This window comes from Oncorhynchus mykiss, chromosome 2 (assembly GCF_057628025.1).
Source record: "Oncorhynchus mykiss isolate SJ-2025 chromosome 2, ASM5762802v1, whole genome shotgun sequence".
Lineage (NCBI taxonomy): Eukaryota > Metazoa > Chordata > Actinopteri > Salmoniformes > Salmonidae > Oncorhynchus > Oncorhynchus mykiss.
Window position 1 is genome coordinate 92,182,787 of NC_143023.1, and position 13,580 is coordinate 92,196,366.

Below are 13,580 nucleotides of genomic sequence, written 5' to 3' on the forward strand. Positions count from 1 at the left end.
TGAATTACCCTGTCATTGTTCTTCACAGACCATTATGAAATTATATTTAACAATGGTAGGTATATGATCACACTGGTAATATATGTGTTGTATTACTTTTGAGGCACAGCAGAGAGAGCATAATAATGATCTTTTTTCATTTTACTGGACTGATGGCCTGCATCTGATGGTCAGCCTGAGGGGCTGTCTCTCACCATCTCTCGCCCTCCCTCCGCTGAGAAAAGGGGACACAGTCTTCCACGGTGATCTGAGCACTTGATTTGCAGAGTTCTACTTTCAGGCACATGAAGTGGTTCATAATGGGAATACCTTTCTTTCCAGGCACTAGGGCTGCTGAATCAAATGCACCAACCGCCAACAGCGCAACCCCCCCCCCCAAAAAGGAACGCAAGGCTTTATCGTTTAAATATTTTTTAACATAAATGTTTAGTGACCGACTACGAATGCCTTGGAGATCGACCAGTTGGTGACCACTGAGGTAGGGGAATGACTTACTTTGAGGTGGTGGTAGGGGAATTACTTACTTTGAGGATGAGGTAGGGAATGAAGGAGGAGGCCTCGTATTCATTGAGGTGGTAGTTCTCTCTGCTCAGTGTGGGGAAGAGCTGCTTGAGGTACTCCAGCACCTTCATCAGCACAGTGCTGTTGGTCTCAAAGAAACGCAGCGTGAACCACTTCAGGATCAGGTCCAAGCAGCTGACTGTGCCCTCAAGCTCATCCTCCATTCGCTACAGAGTGGAAACATAAGATTGTAGTCAGTCAAGTAAACAAGCAACTCCCTTAGCTTTCTAAGAAACACTAATGGTTTTGGTCTAAGAGAAACTAAAAAACAAGATTTGATTTGAAGCCTTTTCACTCTTCAGACTCAAACAACAAAAGTATGTACAGAGTGCAGGCCCCTATTGCTAAAGAGATTTCATCTCAGTAACACACACCTGTATAAATAAAGGTAAAAAAAAAAAAAGAAAACACTCAATCAATGGCTCCATCTAATCATTAGTGCGTTTCACTGTCTCCGACAGGTTCTCACCTCTCCCATGACCCCGATAGCCTTGACCTGGCGTTGGAAGTCAGAAGCATGGAAGAGCTCGTCCTGGAGCCATCTGGCGAAGCAGGTGGACATCTGAGTCTTTAGCTGATCCACGTACTCATCTCGCGGGGTCTGGAAGTTCCACTTCAACACCTGCATCACAAGTTAGATGATTATCATTAGTCAAGAACTATAAAATCAACATTCTTATTCACATTACAAGTTATTTCTTGTTCAGCAAAAAAGGTTTTCAAAGTCAATAAGAATGTTAAATTATTTGCCGGGTTAAATAAAAGGATAAAATAAAACAATATTTTCCTTTACACTTTTGGTCTCAAAAAATATACTTTTTGCTCCCTTGCAAAAGAGACTTTGCTCTCAATGGGACTTCAAGCTCAAATAAAGAATTAAAATGTCTTGCTCAGAAAACAGTCTTCTGCTGGGCATCCAGAAAACACTGTCAGGGAGCAGATGAAACATGACTGTCCTTCATAGCAACCTCTAGCTTCCATCTCCACTGTACAATTTATTTAGATGTTTTATTTACTCTTTATTTAACCATAGAAGTCACATTGAGATGTACATATCTTTTTCAAGTGATTACAAAAGAGACATCCCCCACACTCCTTTTATCAAAAGTGAAAAGGTCAAAGGTGACGTGCCTTCAGTCCTTTCTCTTCCTTTATCCTCTGCTCCTTGCCATTGGGGACCAGGATGAAGATGACACCAGACCGGTCCTCCTCATCCTTGGCCTTCGTGACCGGGGCCTTCTTCCCAAGCACACCCTGAAGACGGGACGGGGGAGAGAGATGGGGAGGTTTACAAGACAAAGCACAGAAATATCATCATTACAAGATCCAAAGGTAGATAAAAGCTAAAGGGTTGTGCTCAGAATATGTGGTAGAGGTTTAAAAGACAGAAACATGACTACAACACGTAAAGCTATATATAAAAGCTGTAAAACTTATGTATAGCGTGGTCAGACCAAGACAAAGTTAAGAGAACACCAAAACACCATCCTCTTCATAATGTAAAGAGCTTTGTGATTTCAGCCTGTAAATGAAAAAGCGCTACACATTAACTATATTTTTCACCAAAAATACAAAGATGAATATAAAGCTAGATTTAAAAGTCTTAGATATTGTGCAACGCCTTGGACAGAGCGCAGTGCCTCAACACCCGACGCAAGGCTCCACCCAGTTAGTCATTCCTGAGTCACACATTAGTAGCACAGAGGTGCTTGAATCCGACTGCTAGGCTTCCCCTTTGTAAGTCTTTTAGGACTACTGACTCTATCTTTATACGAGCTCGCAACAGATTCCTGGGGGCCGTTCTATTAAATGCTAAATGAAATATCAACTTCACAAAGAGAAAAGCTGGCACATTGTAGGAGTTTGGTTTCCCGAGAGCTGAAAGAGATGGTACTGAAATGAGATGGGACTGAAATGAGACGGGACTGAAATGAGACGGGACTGAAATGAGATTTTCATGACATTGGCAAGTAAAATTCCCAGGGACTGGAGATGAACATTATCAGTCCAACTATATGTGGAACAATGCATCAAATGTAACTACATGGTCCCTGTCAAATACATTTAATACAAAAGAATAGCTGAATAAACGCACACCTTTTTGGCTGCTCCAGGCTTGACCACTTTCTTAGACTTAGTCTCAGGCTCAGGATCGTCATCATCATAGTCATCAATGACAGGTTTAGGTTTAGACGGACCTGCACAAAAAACAACAATGGTCAGGAAGTTCTCTCTCCCTCTCTCCACACTAATATATATACATAAATAAAACAGACATCTTACAAAGACAGGTTATGAGTCCAAGGGAGCTAGGCGGTGTCAGAGGAAAGCCCCAAGAAATTGTCAACGACTACAGCCACCCAAGTCATACACTGTCCTCTCTGCCACAGCACGGCAAGCTGTACAGGAGCGCCAAGTCTGGGACTAAAAAGCTCCTGAACAGCTTCCACCCCCAAGCCATAAGACTGTTGAAAAGTTTATCAAATGACCACCTAGACTATTTGCATTGCTCCTCCACCCCACCTTTGTTTGGCACTGGCTCTATGCACACTCACTGGACTCTAACACACACTACAACACGCACACACACATTCAAAATGTCCTTGTTTTAGAAAGAAAAGCACATTTTTTTGTTCATTAAAATAACATCAAATTGATCAGAAATACAGTATAGATATTGTTAAAGTACTAAATGACTATCATAGCTGGAAACGGCAGATTAAACTTTTTCATTTTAATGGAATATCTACATAGGTGTACAGAGGCCCATTATCAGCAACCATCACTCCTGTGTTCCAATGGCATGTTGTTAGCTAATCCAAGTTTATCATTTTAAAAGGTTAATTGATCATTAGAAAACCCTTTTGCAATTATGTTAGCACAGCCTCACAAGTCCTCAACTTGTAGCTTCATTAAATAGTACCCCCAAAACACCGATATCAACGTCAACAGTGAAGAGGTGACTCCGGGATGTTGGCCTTCTAGGCAGAGTTCCTCTGTCCAGTGTCTGTGTTCTTTTGCCCATCTTAATCTTTTATTTTTATTGGCCAGTCTGAGATGTGGCTTTTATCTTAGCAACTCTGCCTAGAAGGCCAGCATCCCAGTCGCCTCTTCACTGTTGAGGCTGATGTTTTGCAGGTACTATTTAATGAAGCTGCCAATTGAGGACTTGTGAGGCGTCTGTTTCTCAAACTAGACACTAATGTACTTGTCCTCTTGCTCAGTTGTGCACCGGGGCCTCCCACTCTTTCTATTCTGGTTAGAGCCAGTTTGAGTTGTTCTGTGAAGGGAGTAGTACACAGCGTTGTATTTAGTTTCTTGGCAATTTCTCACATGGAATAGCCTTCATTTCTCAGAACAAGAATAGACTGACGAGTTTCAGAAGAAAGTTATTTGATTCTGGCCATTTTGAGCCTGTAATCAAACCCACAAATGCTGATGCTCCAGATACTCAACTAGTCTAAAGGACAGATTTATTGCTTCTTTAAATCAGTCAGCACAACAGTTTTCAGCTGTGCTAACATAATTGCAAAAGGGTTTTCTAATGATCAATTAGCCTTTTAAAATGATAAACTTGGATTAGCTAACACAACGTGCCATTGGAACACAGGAGTGATGGTTGCTGATAATGGGCCTCTGTTTTAATGGAATATCTACATAGGCGTACAATCGGCCACTTCCAGCTACAATAGTCATTTACAACATTAACAAGGTCTACACTGTATTTCTGATCAATTTGATGTTATTTTAAATTGACATTTTTTTGTGCTTTTCTTTCAAAACAAGGACATTTCTAAGTGACCCCAAACTTTTGAACGGTAGTACACAAACACACACTGCTACTCGGTTTATCTACCCTGATTGCCTAGTCACTTTTACCCCTACCTACATGTTACCTCAATTACCTCGTAACCCTGCACATTGACTCAGAACTCCTTGTATATAGCCTTATTATTTTATTGACTCAGTACTCCTTGTATATAGCCTTATTTTATTGACTCAGTACTCCTTGTATATAGCCTTATTATTTTATTGACTCAGTACTCCTTGTATATAGCCTTATTATTTTATTGACTCAGTACTCCTTGTATATAGCCTTATTTTATTGACTCAGTACTCCTTGTATATAGCCTTATTATTTTATTGACTCAGTACTCCTTGTATATAGCCTTATTATTTTATTGACTCAGTACTCCTTGTATATAGCCTTATTATTTTATTGACTCAGTACTCCTTGTATATAGCCTTATTATTTTATTGACTCAGTACTCCTTGTATATAGCCTTATTATTTTATTGACTCAGTACTCCTTGTATGTAGCCTTATTATTTTATTGACTCAGTACTCCTTGTATGTAGCCTTATTATTTTATTGACTCAGTACTCCTTGTATATAGCCTTATTATTTTATTGACTCAGTACTCCTTGTATGTAGCCTTATTATTTTATTGACTCAGTACTCCTTGTATATAGCCTTATTATTTTATTGCGTGACCATTTCCTCTTTCTCCTTCTTATTTGCCAAAAATGTTTATTTTCTTCTGTTTTAATTCTGCATGGTTGGGAAAGGGCTTGTAAGTAAGCATTTCACAGTACAGTCCTCACGCATGTTACAAATACCATTTGATTGGATTATTGCTCAAGATTAGAACATTGGAAAGATAGATCCTCCCCCCTGGCTGACATTACTTAGTTGGTGTAGCACATGATAAGGAATGTACTGGCGGTGGACATTGTGTCGCAAGTGACACCTTATTCCCTACACAGTGCACTACTTTTGATCAGAGCTCTATGGACCCTGGTCAAAAGTAGTGCACTTAATAGGGTGCAATTTGGGATGACCTCATCCATCATTCAGACAGTAACGGAGAGGCAAGCCAACCTGACTTTGAAGCGGGGGCGCCGCCGCTGCTAGACTTGGCTGCGCCAGCTTTGCCAGGTGGTGGAGCAGGCTTGGCTGGCATCACTGCCCGGGCCTTCTCCAGCAGGACAGACACTGGCTCCTTGGAGGCCGGCTGCAGGGAGAGGAAGACATGGACACACAGAGTCAGATGACAGAACAACAATACCCCAAGCCCATTGTCTTCCGAGTCACTACCCAATAACAATACCCCAAGCCCATTGTCTTCCGAGTCACTACCCAATAACAATACCCCAAGCCCATTGTCTTCCGAGTCACTACCCAATAACAATACCCCAAGCCCATTGTCTTCCGAGTCACTACCCAATAACAATACCCCAGCCCATTGTCTTCCGAGTCCCTAACCAATAACAATACCCCAGCCCATTGTCTTCCGAGTCACTACCCAATAACACTACCCCAGCCCATTGTCTTCCGAGTCCCTACCCAATAACAATACCCCAGCCCATTGTCTTCCGAGTCCCTACCCAATAACAATACCCCAGCCCATTGTCTTCCGAGTCACTACCCAATAACAATACCCCAGCCCATTGTCTTCCGAGTCCCTAACCAATAACAATACCCCAGCCCATTGTCTTCCGAGTCACTACCCAATAACAATACCCCAGCCCACTGTCTTCCGAGTCACTACCCAATAACACTACCCCAGCCCATTGTCTTCCGAGTCACTACCCAATAACAATAACCCAGCCCATTGTCTTCCGAGTCACTACCCAATAACACTACCCCAGCCCATTGTCTTCCGAGTCCCTACCCAATAACAATACCCCAGCCCATTGTCTTCCGAGTCACTACCCAATAACAATACCCCAGCCCATTGTCTTCCGAGTCACTACCCAATAACAATACCCCAGCCCATTGTCTTCCGAGTCACTACCCAATAACAATACCCCAGCCCACTGTCTTCCGAGTCACTACCCAATAACACTACCCCAGCCCATTGTCTTCCGAGTCCCTACCCAATAACACTACCCCAGCCCATTGTCTTCCGAGTCACTACCCAATAACAATAACCCAGCCCATTGTGTTCACACAGATGGCGTCATTCTAACGCGAGTGTTGCCATGAACCACTGCACTCTGTGAACTAAGACAATGTACTCTAGCCTCAAAATCCAGACTGAATTCAGCTCGGTTTCCTCTATGAATCCAGACTGAATTCAGCTCGGTTTTCCTCTATGAATCCAGACTGAATTCAGCTCGGTTTTCCTCTATGTATTAGTAATTCAAATTATACTCTACAATCTACTGTTTTCAAAAGCTATCCAATGAACTTGCATCTCACCATCTCTGGTATATATATTTTAGCCAAGTTCTCTTTAATTTAGCCTGTCCTAGTCATCTCTTCCATCCATAACCCACCTTGAGTTAACGTGTCTAAGTCATCTCCTCCATAGCATAATATACCTTCAGTTTGCCAGTGGCCTTCAACATCTTCTCATAGCCCAGGTGCATCATGAAGGTGGGCAGGGCGTCTTGGGCCTTCTTCCTCACATCTCCGTTGCGGTCCTCCAGACAAATAAACAGGTAGGGCACACACAGCATCAGGTCGGAGGGCACCGTACGCATGGTGGGGAGCTTCTCTGCCAGCCAGCCCAGCACCTGGGGAGAGGGGGTTACATGGCTTTTTCTCAAACATGGTTGGAGGTATTATGCTTCCCCTTTTTTCAACAGTCCAAATGCCCCCAATGAATCCACACAATACCCATGACACAGCCAACTAACCACATTGTCAGTGCACATTACGCCAGCTACAAGAGGTAGGCTTTAACAGATATTCTAAGAGTTGACCTGAAGGGCTGTGTTTGTACCTCCTGCCTGAGGAAAGGGTTCTCCCTCTTGAGCTCTTCAGAAAGGTCCTCTCCCTCCAGCCAGTCCTTCATGCCGGTCTGTTCTACCCAGGCCTGCAGGGTTGTCATGGCAGCAGCACGCACATTGGTCTACGGGGAGGAGGGGACACAGAGCGCCAACGCCATTATTCCCTCAATCCAATTCAGTGTGATAAGTGATTCTGACAACTCTACACTAGTCTATCAATGGTATGAGATTATTATGCGTGTAATATGAAAGCACTATATAATACAGTATAATACTCTCTATCACATTAATCCTAATGTCTACCTATGCCTTTGTGCAGGTATTTTAGAGTATGATAGTCTTTACCTTACTGTCTCCCAGTACAGTGATGATGGGCATGCCCAGGCTCTTAACATGTTGTTTCAGAGCTGGGCCCATCGCTACGGCTATTTGTTGAAGAATAGTCAGGGTTTGCTGGCACTGGGGAGAGACATAATTCAGTGTCAGAAATACCTACAATATGGCAGGACATCTATAAATGATGTTTGCACTGATATTCCCAATATCCTGGAGAAAAACAGATCGCTTAGGATCTCTAAAATGTAGATTTTTTTTTATGTCATGGTATCTGTCAGAGCAGAGTTCATTTCTTACCAGGATCTTGTTGGAGTCGTTGAGTCGGCCCTTCAGTGCCATGGGCAGTTCTCCTATACTGGGCTGGATGAACTTGGCCTCAGAGATGACCGCTGCCACCTCATCCAGACCTTCCTTACGGATCTTCCAGTTCTTATCAGCCATCTTATCCACCATGTCTTGTGTGATCTTATCACTGACAGGAGATGAAGAAAATAGATTCATAAGGTGAAATGGCTAAACCATTTAACATCAAAACCAAAATAGTCCAAGTACTATAGGGCTTTTCACACTGAGCCAGATGAGCCAAACCAATCCAAGCAGGACCACCATACTTGTTGAAAATGTGGAACAGTGCCGAGAAGGAGCGGTGAGGTAGTGTGTGAATTCAAACCTGACGTCAGATCTAGGTAGCAGATCCATGATGTCAGGTGCTCCTCCTCCATCCTCCTCTTGTTCGTCTGCCTCCTCACCGTCCTCCTCTGCTCCTCCTTTCTTGGTTCCTCTGAACGCAGCCGGAGGAGACTGGCCTTGCATCTGAAGAGGCAAAAGCAGCAATCTCAGTCACATTGGAAAATATATACCTGTGCATATAAACATATCTTATTTGCCTACCTGACATCAATCTTATGTTAATCTCAGTTAAACCATAAAGAAAATATTGCGTAATTTGGTCCGATCCTCAATTAGGTTTTGGGGGGGGATTAGAAATTTAGATTCCTGGTCTTGCAAAGTCTCCACTAGGGGTGCAAATTTCAGTCAATGTTGCTGCCGACTAACTGACCCTCAACAAACGGTTACATTTAAAAAAAATAAGTAAAATGATGTGACCAACAGAAAATACTAACAGAGATGTTTCCACCCTAACAATGGCAAGGCGGGATGGCAGGTGACAAGCTTATGCCCAAAATAAGCCTATAGAAATCGCACTGGGCTTATTTTGGCAAGAATGAAACCTCTCGCTTCGCTTTTTCCTCCCTGATACTATGCATGCATACAAGGACTGGATATTTTTCATGAATAGCAAGTCTATCGTCTTACAGTCAAAAAAGCTATAGCCTATTACTGAACAAGCAACTGCTGTAATGAAGCAGCTAATGAATAGAATTCACGGAAAACAGTTATTTCACGGAAAACACAGTTCTAAATTACACACCTAACGGCGGGCAATTTCATGTGAGAGACGGAAATCTCCGTTAGAAACGTAAAAAAAGGGGGGGATCTAATAGCAACTAGTATAATGGGTTGCTAATAAGACTAGGATTGTGCCTTTGGCTTCTGGACAACAAAAGTAAGTGAATATGAAATCCAATAGAACAGGAGAGTAATGCTGGTTAAAAACTTAAGGCTAGGGGGCGGTATTCGGAAGTTCGGATGACTGACATGCCCAAAGTAAACTGCCTGTTACTCAGGGCCAGAAGCTAGGATATGAATAGAATTGGTAGCATTGGGTAGAAAACTCAAGTTTCTAAAACTATTAAAATAATGTCTGTGAGTATAACAGAACTGATATGGCAGGCGAAAACCCAGATTTCTTGTTTTTGAGGTCACTCCAATTTGAGGCCATTCCAATGCTTGTCTATTGCAGTTCCTATGGCTTCCACTAGATGTCAACAGTCTTTAGAAAGGGTTTCAGGCTCGTTTTTTGAAAAATTAGTAGTTGTAGTCTTTCAAGATGGCTCTCATTTGGACTGTGGTCTTGTGGCGCGTGTGGATGAGGGCGCGCACTTCGTTATTTACCACCGGTATTGAACATAGAATGTAGTATTTTTATTTACATATTAGGGTACCTGAGGATTGATTAGAAACGTTGTTTGACTTGTTTGGACGAAGTTTACCGGTAACTTTTGGGATTCCTTTGTCTGCATGTTGAACGAGTGGAACACTGAATCAAACGCGCCAAATAAACTGACTTTTTTGGGATATAAAAGGACTTCATTGAACAAAACGACCATTTGTTGTGTAGCTGGGACCCTTGGGATTGCAAACAGAGGAAGATCTTCAAAGGTAAGTGATTTATTTTATCGCTATTTCTGATTTTTGTGACGCCTCTGCTGGTTTGGAAAATGTTTTTAATGCTGGTGTATGCAGAGCGCTGTCCTCAGATAATCGCATGGTATGCTTACGCCGTAAAGCCTTTTTGAAATCTGACAAAACGTCTGGATTAACAAGAAGTTAAGCTTTTAAACGATGTACAACACTTGTATTTTCATGAATGTTTAATATTACGATTTTTGTATTTTGAATTTCGCACTCTGCAATTTCACCGGATGTTGTCGAGGTGGGGCTCTAGCATCCCACCCAGCCCAAAGAGGTTTTAATGGCATAAGGAAGTCTTCAGAAAATAACTGCCTGAAAGCTTCTATGGATGGATTTTCACAAGGCTATTTTACTTCAAAGTAAGACGTCCAGCTCGCATTACACTACCCTGCCTCCGGCTCGCATTACACTACCCTGCCTCCAGCTCGCATTACACTACCCTGCCTCCAGCTCGCATTACACTACCCTGCCTCCAGCTCGCATTACACTACCCTGCCTCCAGCTCGCATTACACTACCCTGCCTCCAGCTCGCATTACACTACCCTGCCTCCAGCTCGCATTACACTACCCTGCCTCCAGCTCGCATTACACTACCCTGCCTCCAGCTCGCATTACACTACCCTGCCTCCAGCTCGCATTACACTACCCTGCCTCCAGCTCGCATTACACTACCCTGCCTCCAGCTCGCATTACACTACCCTGCCTACAGCTCGCATTACACTACCCTGCCTCCAGCTCGCATTACACTACCCTGCCTACAGCTCGCATTACACTACCCTGCCTCCAGCTCGCATTACACTACCCTGCCTACAGCTCGCATTGAAAAGTGGGTGGTGTGCTGATAGTCAAGAGTAAGCAGTCTATAGCCTATGAACCCTTAAGGCAAATGGGTGCGCTTCACCAAAAGAAAAAAAGGGGGTATCGTGGACACCAAAGTTAACACGCGAATGCATTTAGAATTGTTATTTGTTGCCAATGACTGGGCTTATAAAAGCAGGTTTCACTCCAGTAACCTACAGGCTTTTTAAGGAGCTACTCTCGTGCTGACTGACAGGTGGTAGGCTATTCAGCTCCTCAAACTAGGGTCTGTATGCTGTGATAAATGAAATGCCTGACGACTAACAAAAATACATACGCACCAATTTAATTCCACAAAATTATAAAAATAACCTGTAGACCATTAAGCATGTATTTTCAGCAGCTAACCGATTAACATCACCCTTGCAAAATAAAACAGCCCCACCCCCCCTGATAATTCCAGCTGTTTTTAACCAGGCAGGATATCCCCACCCCCAGTTGAACCACTGCCTTCGCCCAAACCCGATTCGTCAAAAATAACCAGTGACGAAAACACAAACACTGAACTAATTCTGCTCGTTATCTCATGCAGCCTAAAGCCTGATGACAGATCGACGGTACCAGAATGTTTAAATAGTCTGTTCACAAGAGATTCATCTTATGTAGACCGAACAGATCAAAGTTGAAATAAACCTCTAGCTACCAATTTCAAAAAGAGGCCAGTCATTAGGAAGAAGGAAACAAAGACATACATCAAATACTATATTGTTTACTTCACTGAACATGCTGCTCACATGTTTTTTCCTACCTTTTCAAACTCATCATCTATCTGTTTCAGCAGGGCAGGTTTCTCATCCTCAAAGAACATGCGTAGAGGAGCTCCCATGTACAGGTACATGACTCCTAGGAGGGTGATGGCTGCTGTCCGCACCGCAGGGTTGGTCGCTCCCAACGCCGTCTTTACGTTGTTGATGAAACCCTTCACATTGATGCTGCAGGGGATACACATTTTCATAAATGTTTATAACACAAAGCATTTTACCTGCAGACTTGTGTTACCACAATGATTTGGTGAATTAAAATATCTAAATCATAGGACAGCGAAGGCTTTGATACTGTTATTGGTAGATGAATACGCCTCCAATAATGGAAAGCAAGACTAACCCAGTAAATCCAAATTCCTTCATGGCGTTAGACAACCAGTTGAGGGTTTCAGCTTGATTTTTTGGATTCTTCTGTGCAAAAACCATGGAGACCACCTGAGGGATGAAGCACATTAGTGAACAACTACGCGATGTCCATGAAAGTCCTGGGAACGTCCTAAAAAGGTCCTGACATGGTCCTCAGTGAAGTCCTGGGAACGTACAGGGAACTAGACAAAGGTCCCACAGAGAATGTTCCCTTAGGACCATCAGGCGACGTTCTTAGAGAACGTGGAATCATATCTATAAACCAGTAATCCTCTTTCATGTTGTCTGCCTTGGACCCTATTCCAGTCAAATCATTACAGACCAGGCCAGGGACCGGTTGAAAAAAATAAAAAAGGCCCATGACTGAAACTTAAGAGGATCTCAGTTTGATTGGTTGGGGCCAAGTTAAACTCCCTTTCATGTAAGAACGTAATGACCATCATCATGCTTTTAGGGAAAAGCAGGGTTCTCCCCTCTTTAAAAAAAATCTAAAGCCAAAACTGCTTTCAAAATATTTGCCAAAACCTCTTTCAAAAGTGTTCTCACAATTGCATTAAGAATTGTTGTGCACTGACTGCTTGTCAGAATACACGTTTCCCCTCTTATGGCTCTCGCGACTTGAACCTTGAGGAATATTTACCTTGCATAGAACACACCGCAACTAGCAGACTAGGTCATAGGTCAACTATGGGGGCTGTCTGATTTAGTTTCATTAACACCGTTACATGGCAAAGATAGTAGCACTGGAAAGTTCTAAAGAATCGGCTTTGAATGAATCGGCTTTGCCAGCAACTACAGTAGGCTAGACACTGCTGTCTGAGTTGAGCGCCACTGTGATGTCCATTATAGACCATTTAATGATATATATCAGAACGTAATCAACAATCCTGCATGTCAGTTAACAGAAAAATGTAATATTTGGGAATATATATTTTGTAGAACAGACATATGACATACTAATCTCCAAACCAGTCCTGGGACCCCTGTGATATTTATCTTACTTGTGTTCTTAGTCTTGTTCTTTTCATTCAAAAACAGACTAACAGAATAGCAGTGTCATAAACAAATAGTGCCAACAAACCTGTTCAGCAGTCCAGGGGAGGGAACAGGCCTCGGCAGTAGCAGTCAGGCCCTCCTTAGCTTTACCCCCACACTTCACATCTCCTATTTTATCAACCAAGCCGTCCAGCACCACGAAGGCAGACGTCTTGGAGAAGGAGCCCTTCTGGGCTATCAGACCCACAATGTGGAGCTTCATCTGCATCACCTGAACAAACCCAAGAGCCAAAAGTCAGTTATGAAGACCATGTGGGTGGATCCATCTAGTGAATACGTTTTCTTTCTACATGCATCCAAAATAATGACAGGAGCTGGACAAAAACAAGGTCCAATACCAAAAAAAGGGACTGTCCACTAAAATATATACTTGTTTGTGATACTTCCATTTTATCGGTAAGTGTTTAAAGTTGGTATACTGTACCTGGAAGTTAGTCTCTTTCCAGCCTGGTTTCTTGGCCAGCATCCTGACCAGAGCCTGGCATGGCATCTCATTCTTGTCCATCTGCTCCACAGCCTGATGACAATCACATGAAAGAACAGTAAATGAAGCCGCCACTTAAAATATGTCTCTAACCCATTTAC

At 42.8% G+C, this 13,580-nt stretch overlaps 1 protein-coding gene across 2 annotated transcripts in view; it reads right to left on the reverse strand.

Moving 5' to 3' along the window:
• LOC110499841 (cytoskeleton-associated protein 5-A) overlaps positions 1–13,580 on the reverse strand; it is a 39,867-nt gene that overhangs the window by 15,282 nt on the left and 11,005 nt on the right. For both annotated transcript variants that reach the window (XM_036959106.2, XM_021576906.3), the window contains exons 16-29: positions 13,420–13,512; positions 13,021–13,206; positions 11,914–12,008; positions 11,558–11,741; positions 8,305–8,447; positions 7,932–8,106; positions 7,644–7,757; positions 7,292–7,420; positions 6,888–7,082; positions 5,443–5,575; positions 2,659–2,759; positions 1,693–1,815; positions 1,031–1,183; positions 525–728 (exon numbers count right to left, since the gene is read on the reverse strand). In XM_036959106.2, coding sequence (XP_036815001.2) covers positions 525–728; positions 1,031–1,183; positions 1,693–1,815; positions 2,659–2,759; positions 5,443–5,575; positions 6,888–7,082; positions 7,292–7,420; positions 7,644–7,757; positions 7,932–8,106; positions 8,305–8,447; positions 11,558–11,741; positions 11,914–12,008; positions 13,021–13,206; positions 13,420–13,512 — 2,028 coding nt within the window. The remainder of the gene's footprint in view (positions 1–524; positions 729–1,030; positions 1,184–1,692; positions 1,816–2,658; positions 2,760–5,442; positions 5,576–6,887; positions 7,083–7,291; positions 7,421–7,643; positions 7,758–7,931; positions 8,107–8,304; positions 8,448–11,557; positions 11,742–11,913; positions 12,009–13,020; positions 13,207–13,419; positions 13,513–13,580) is intronic.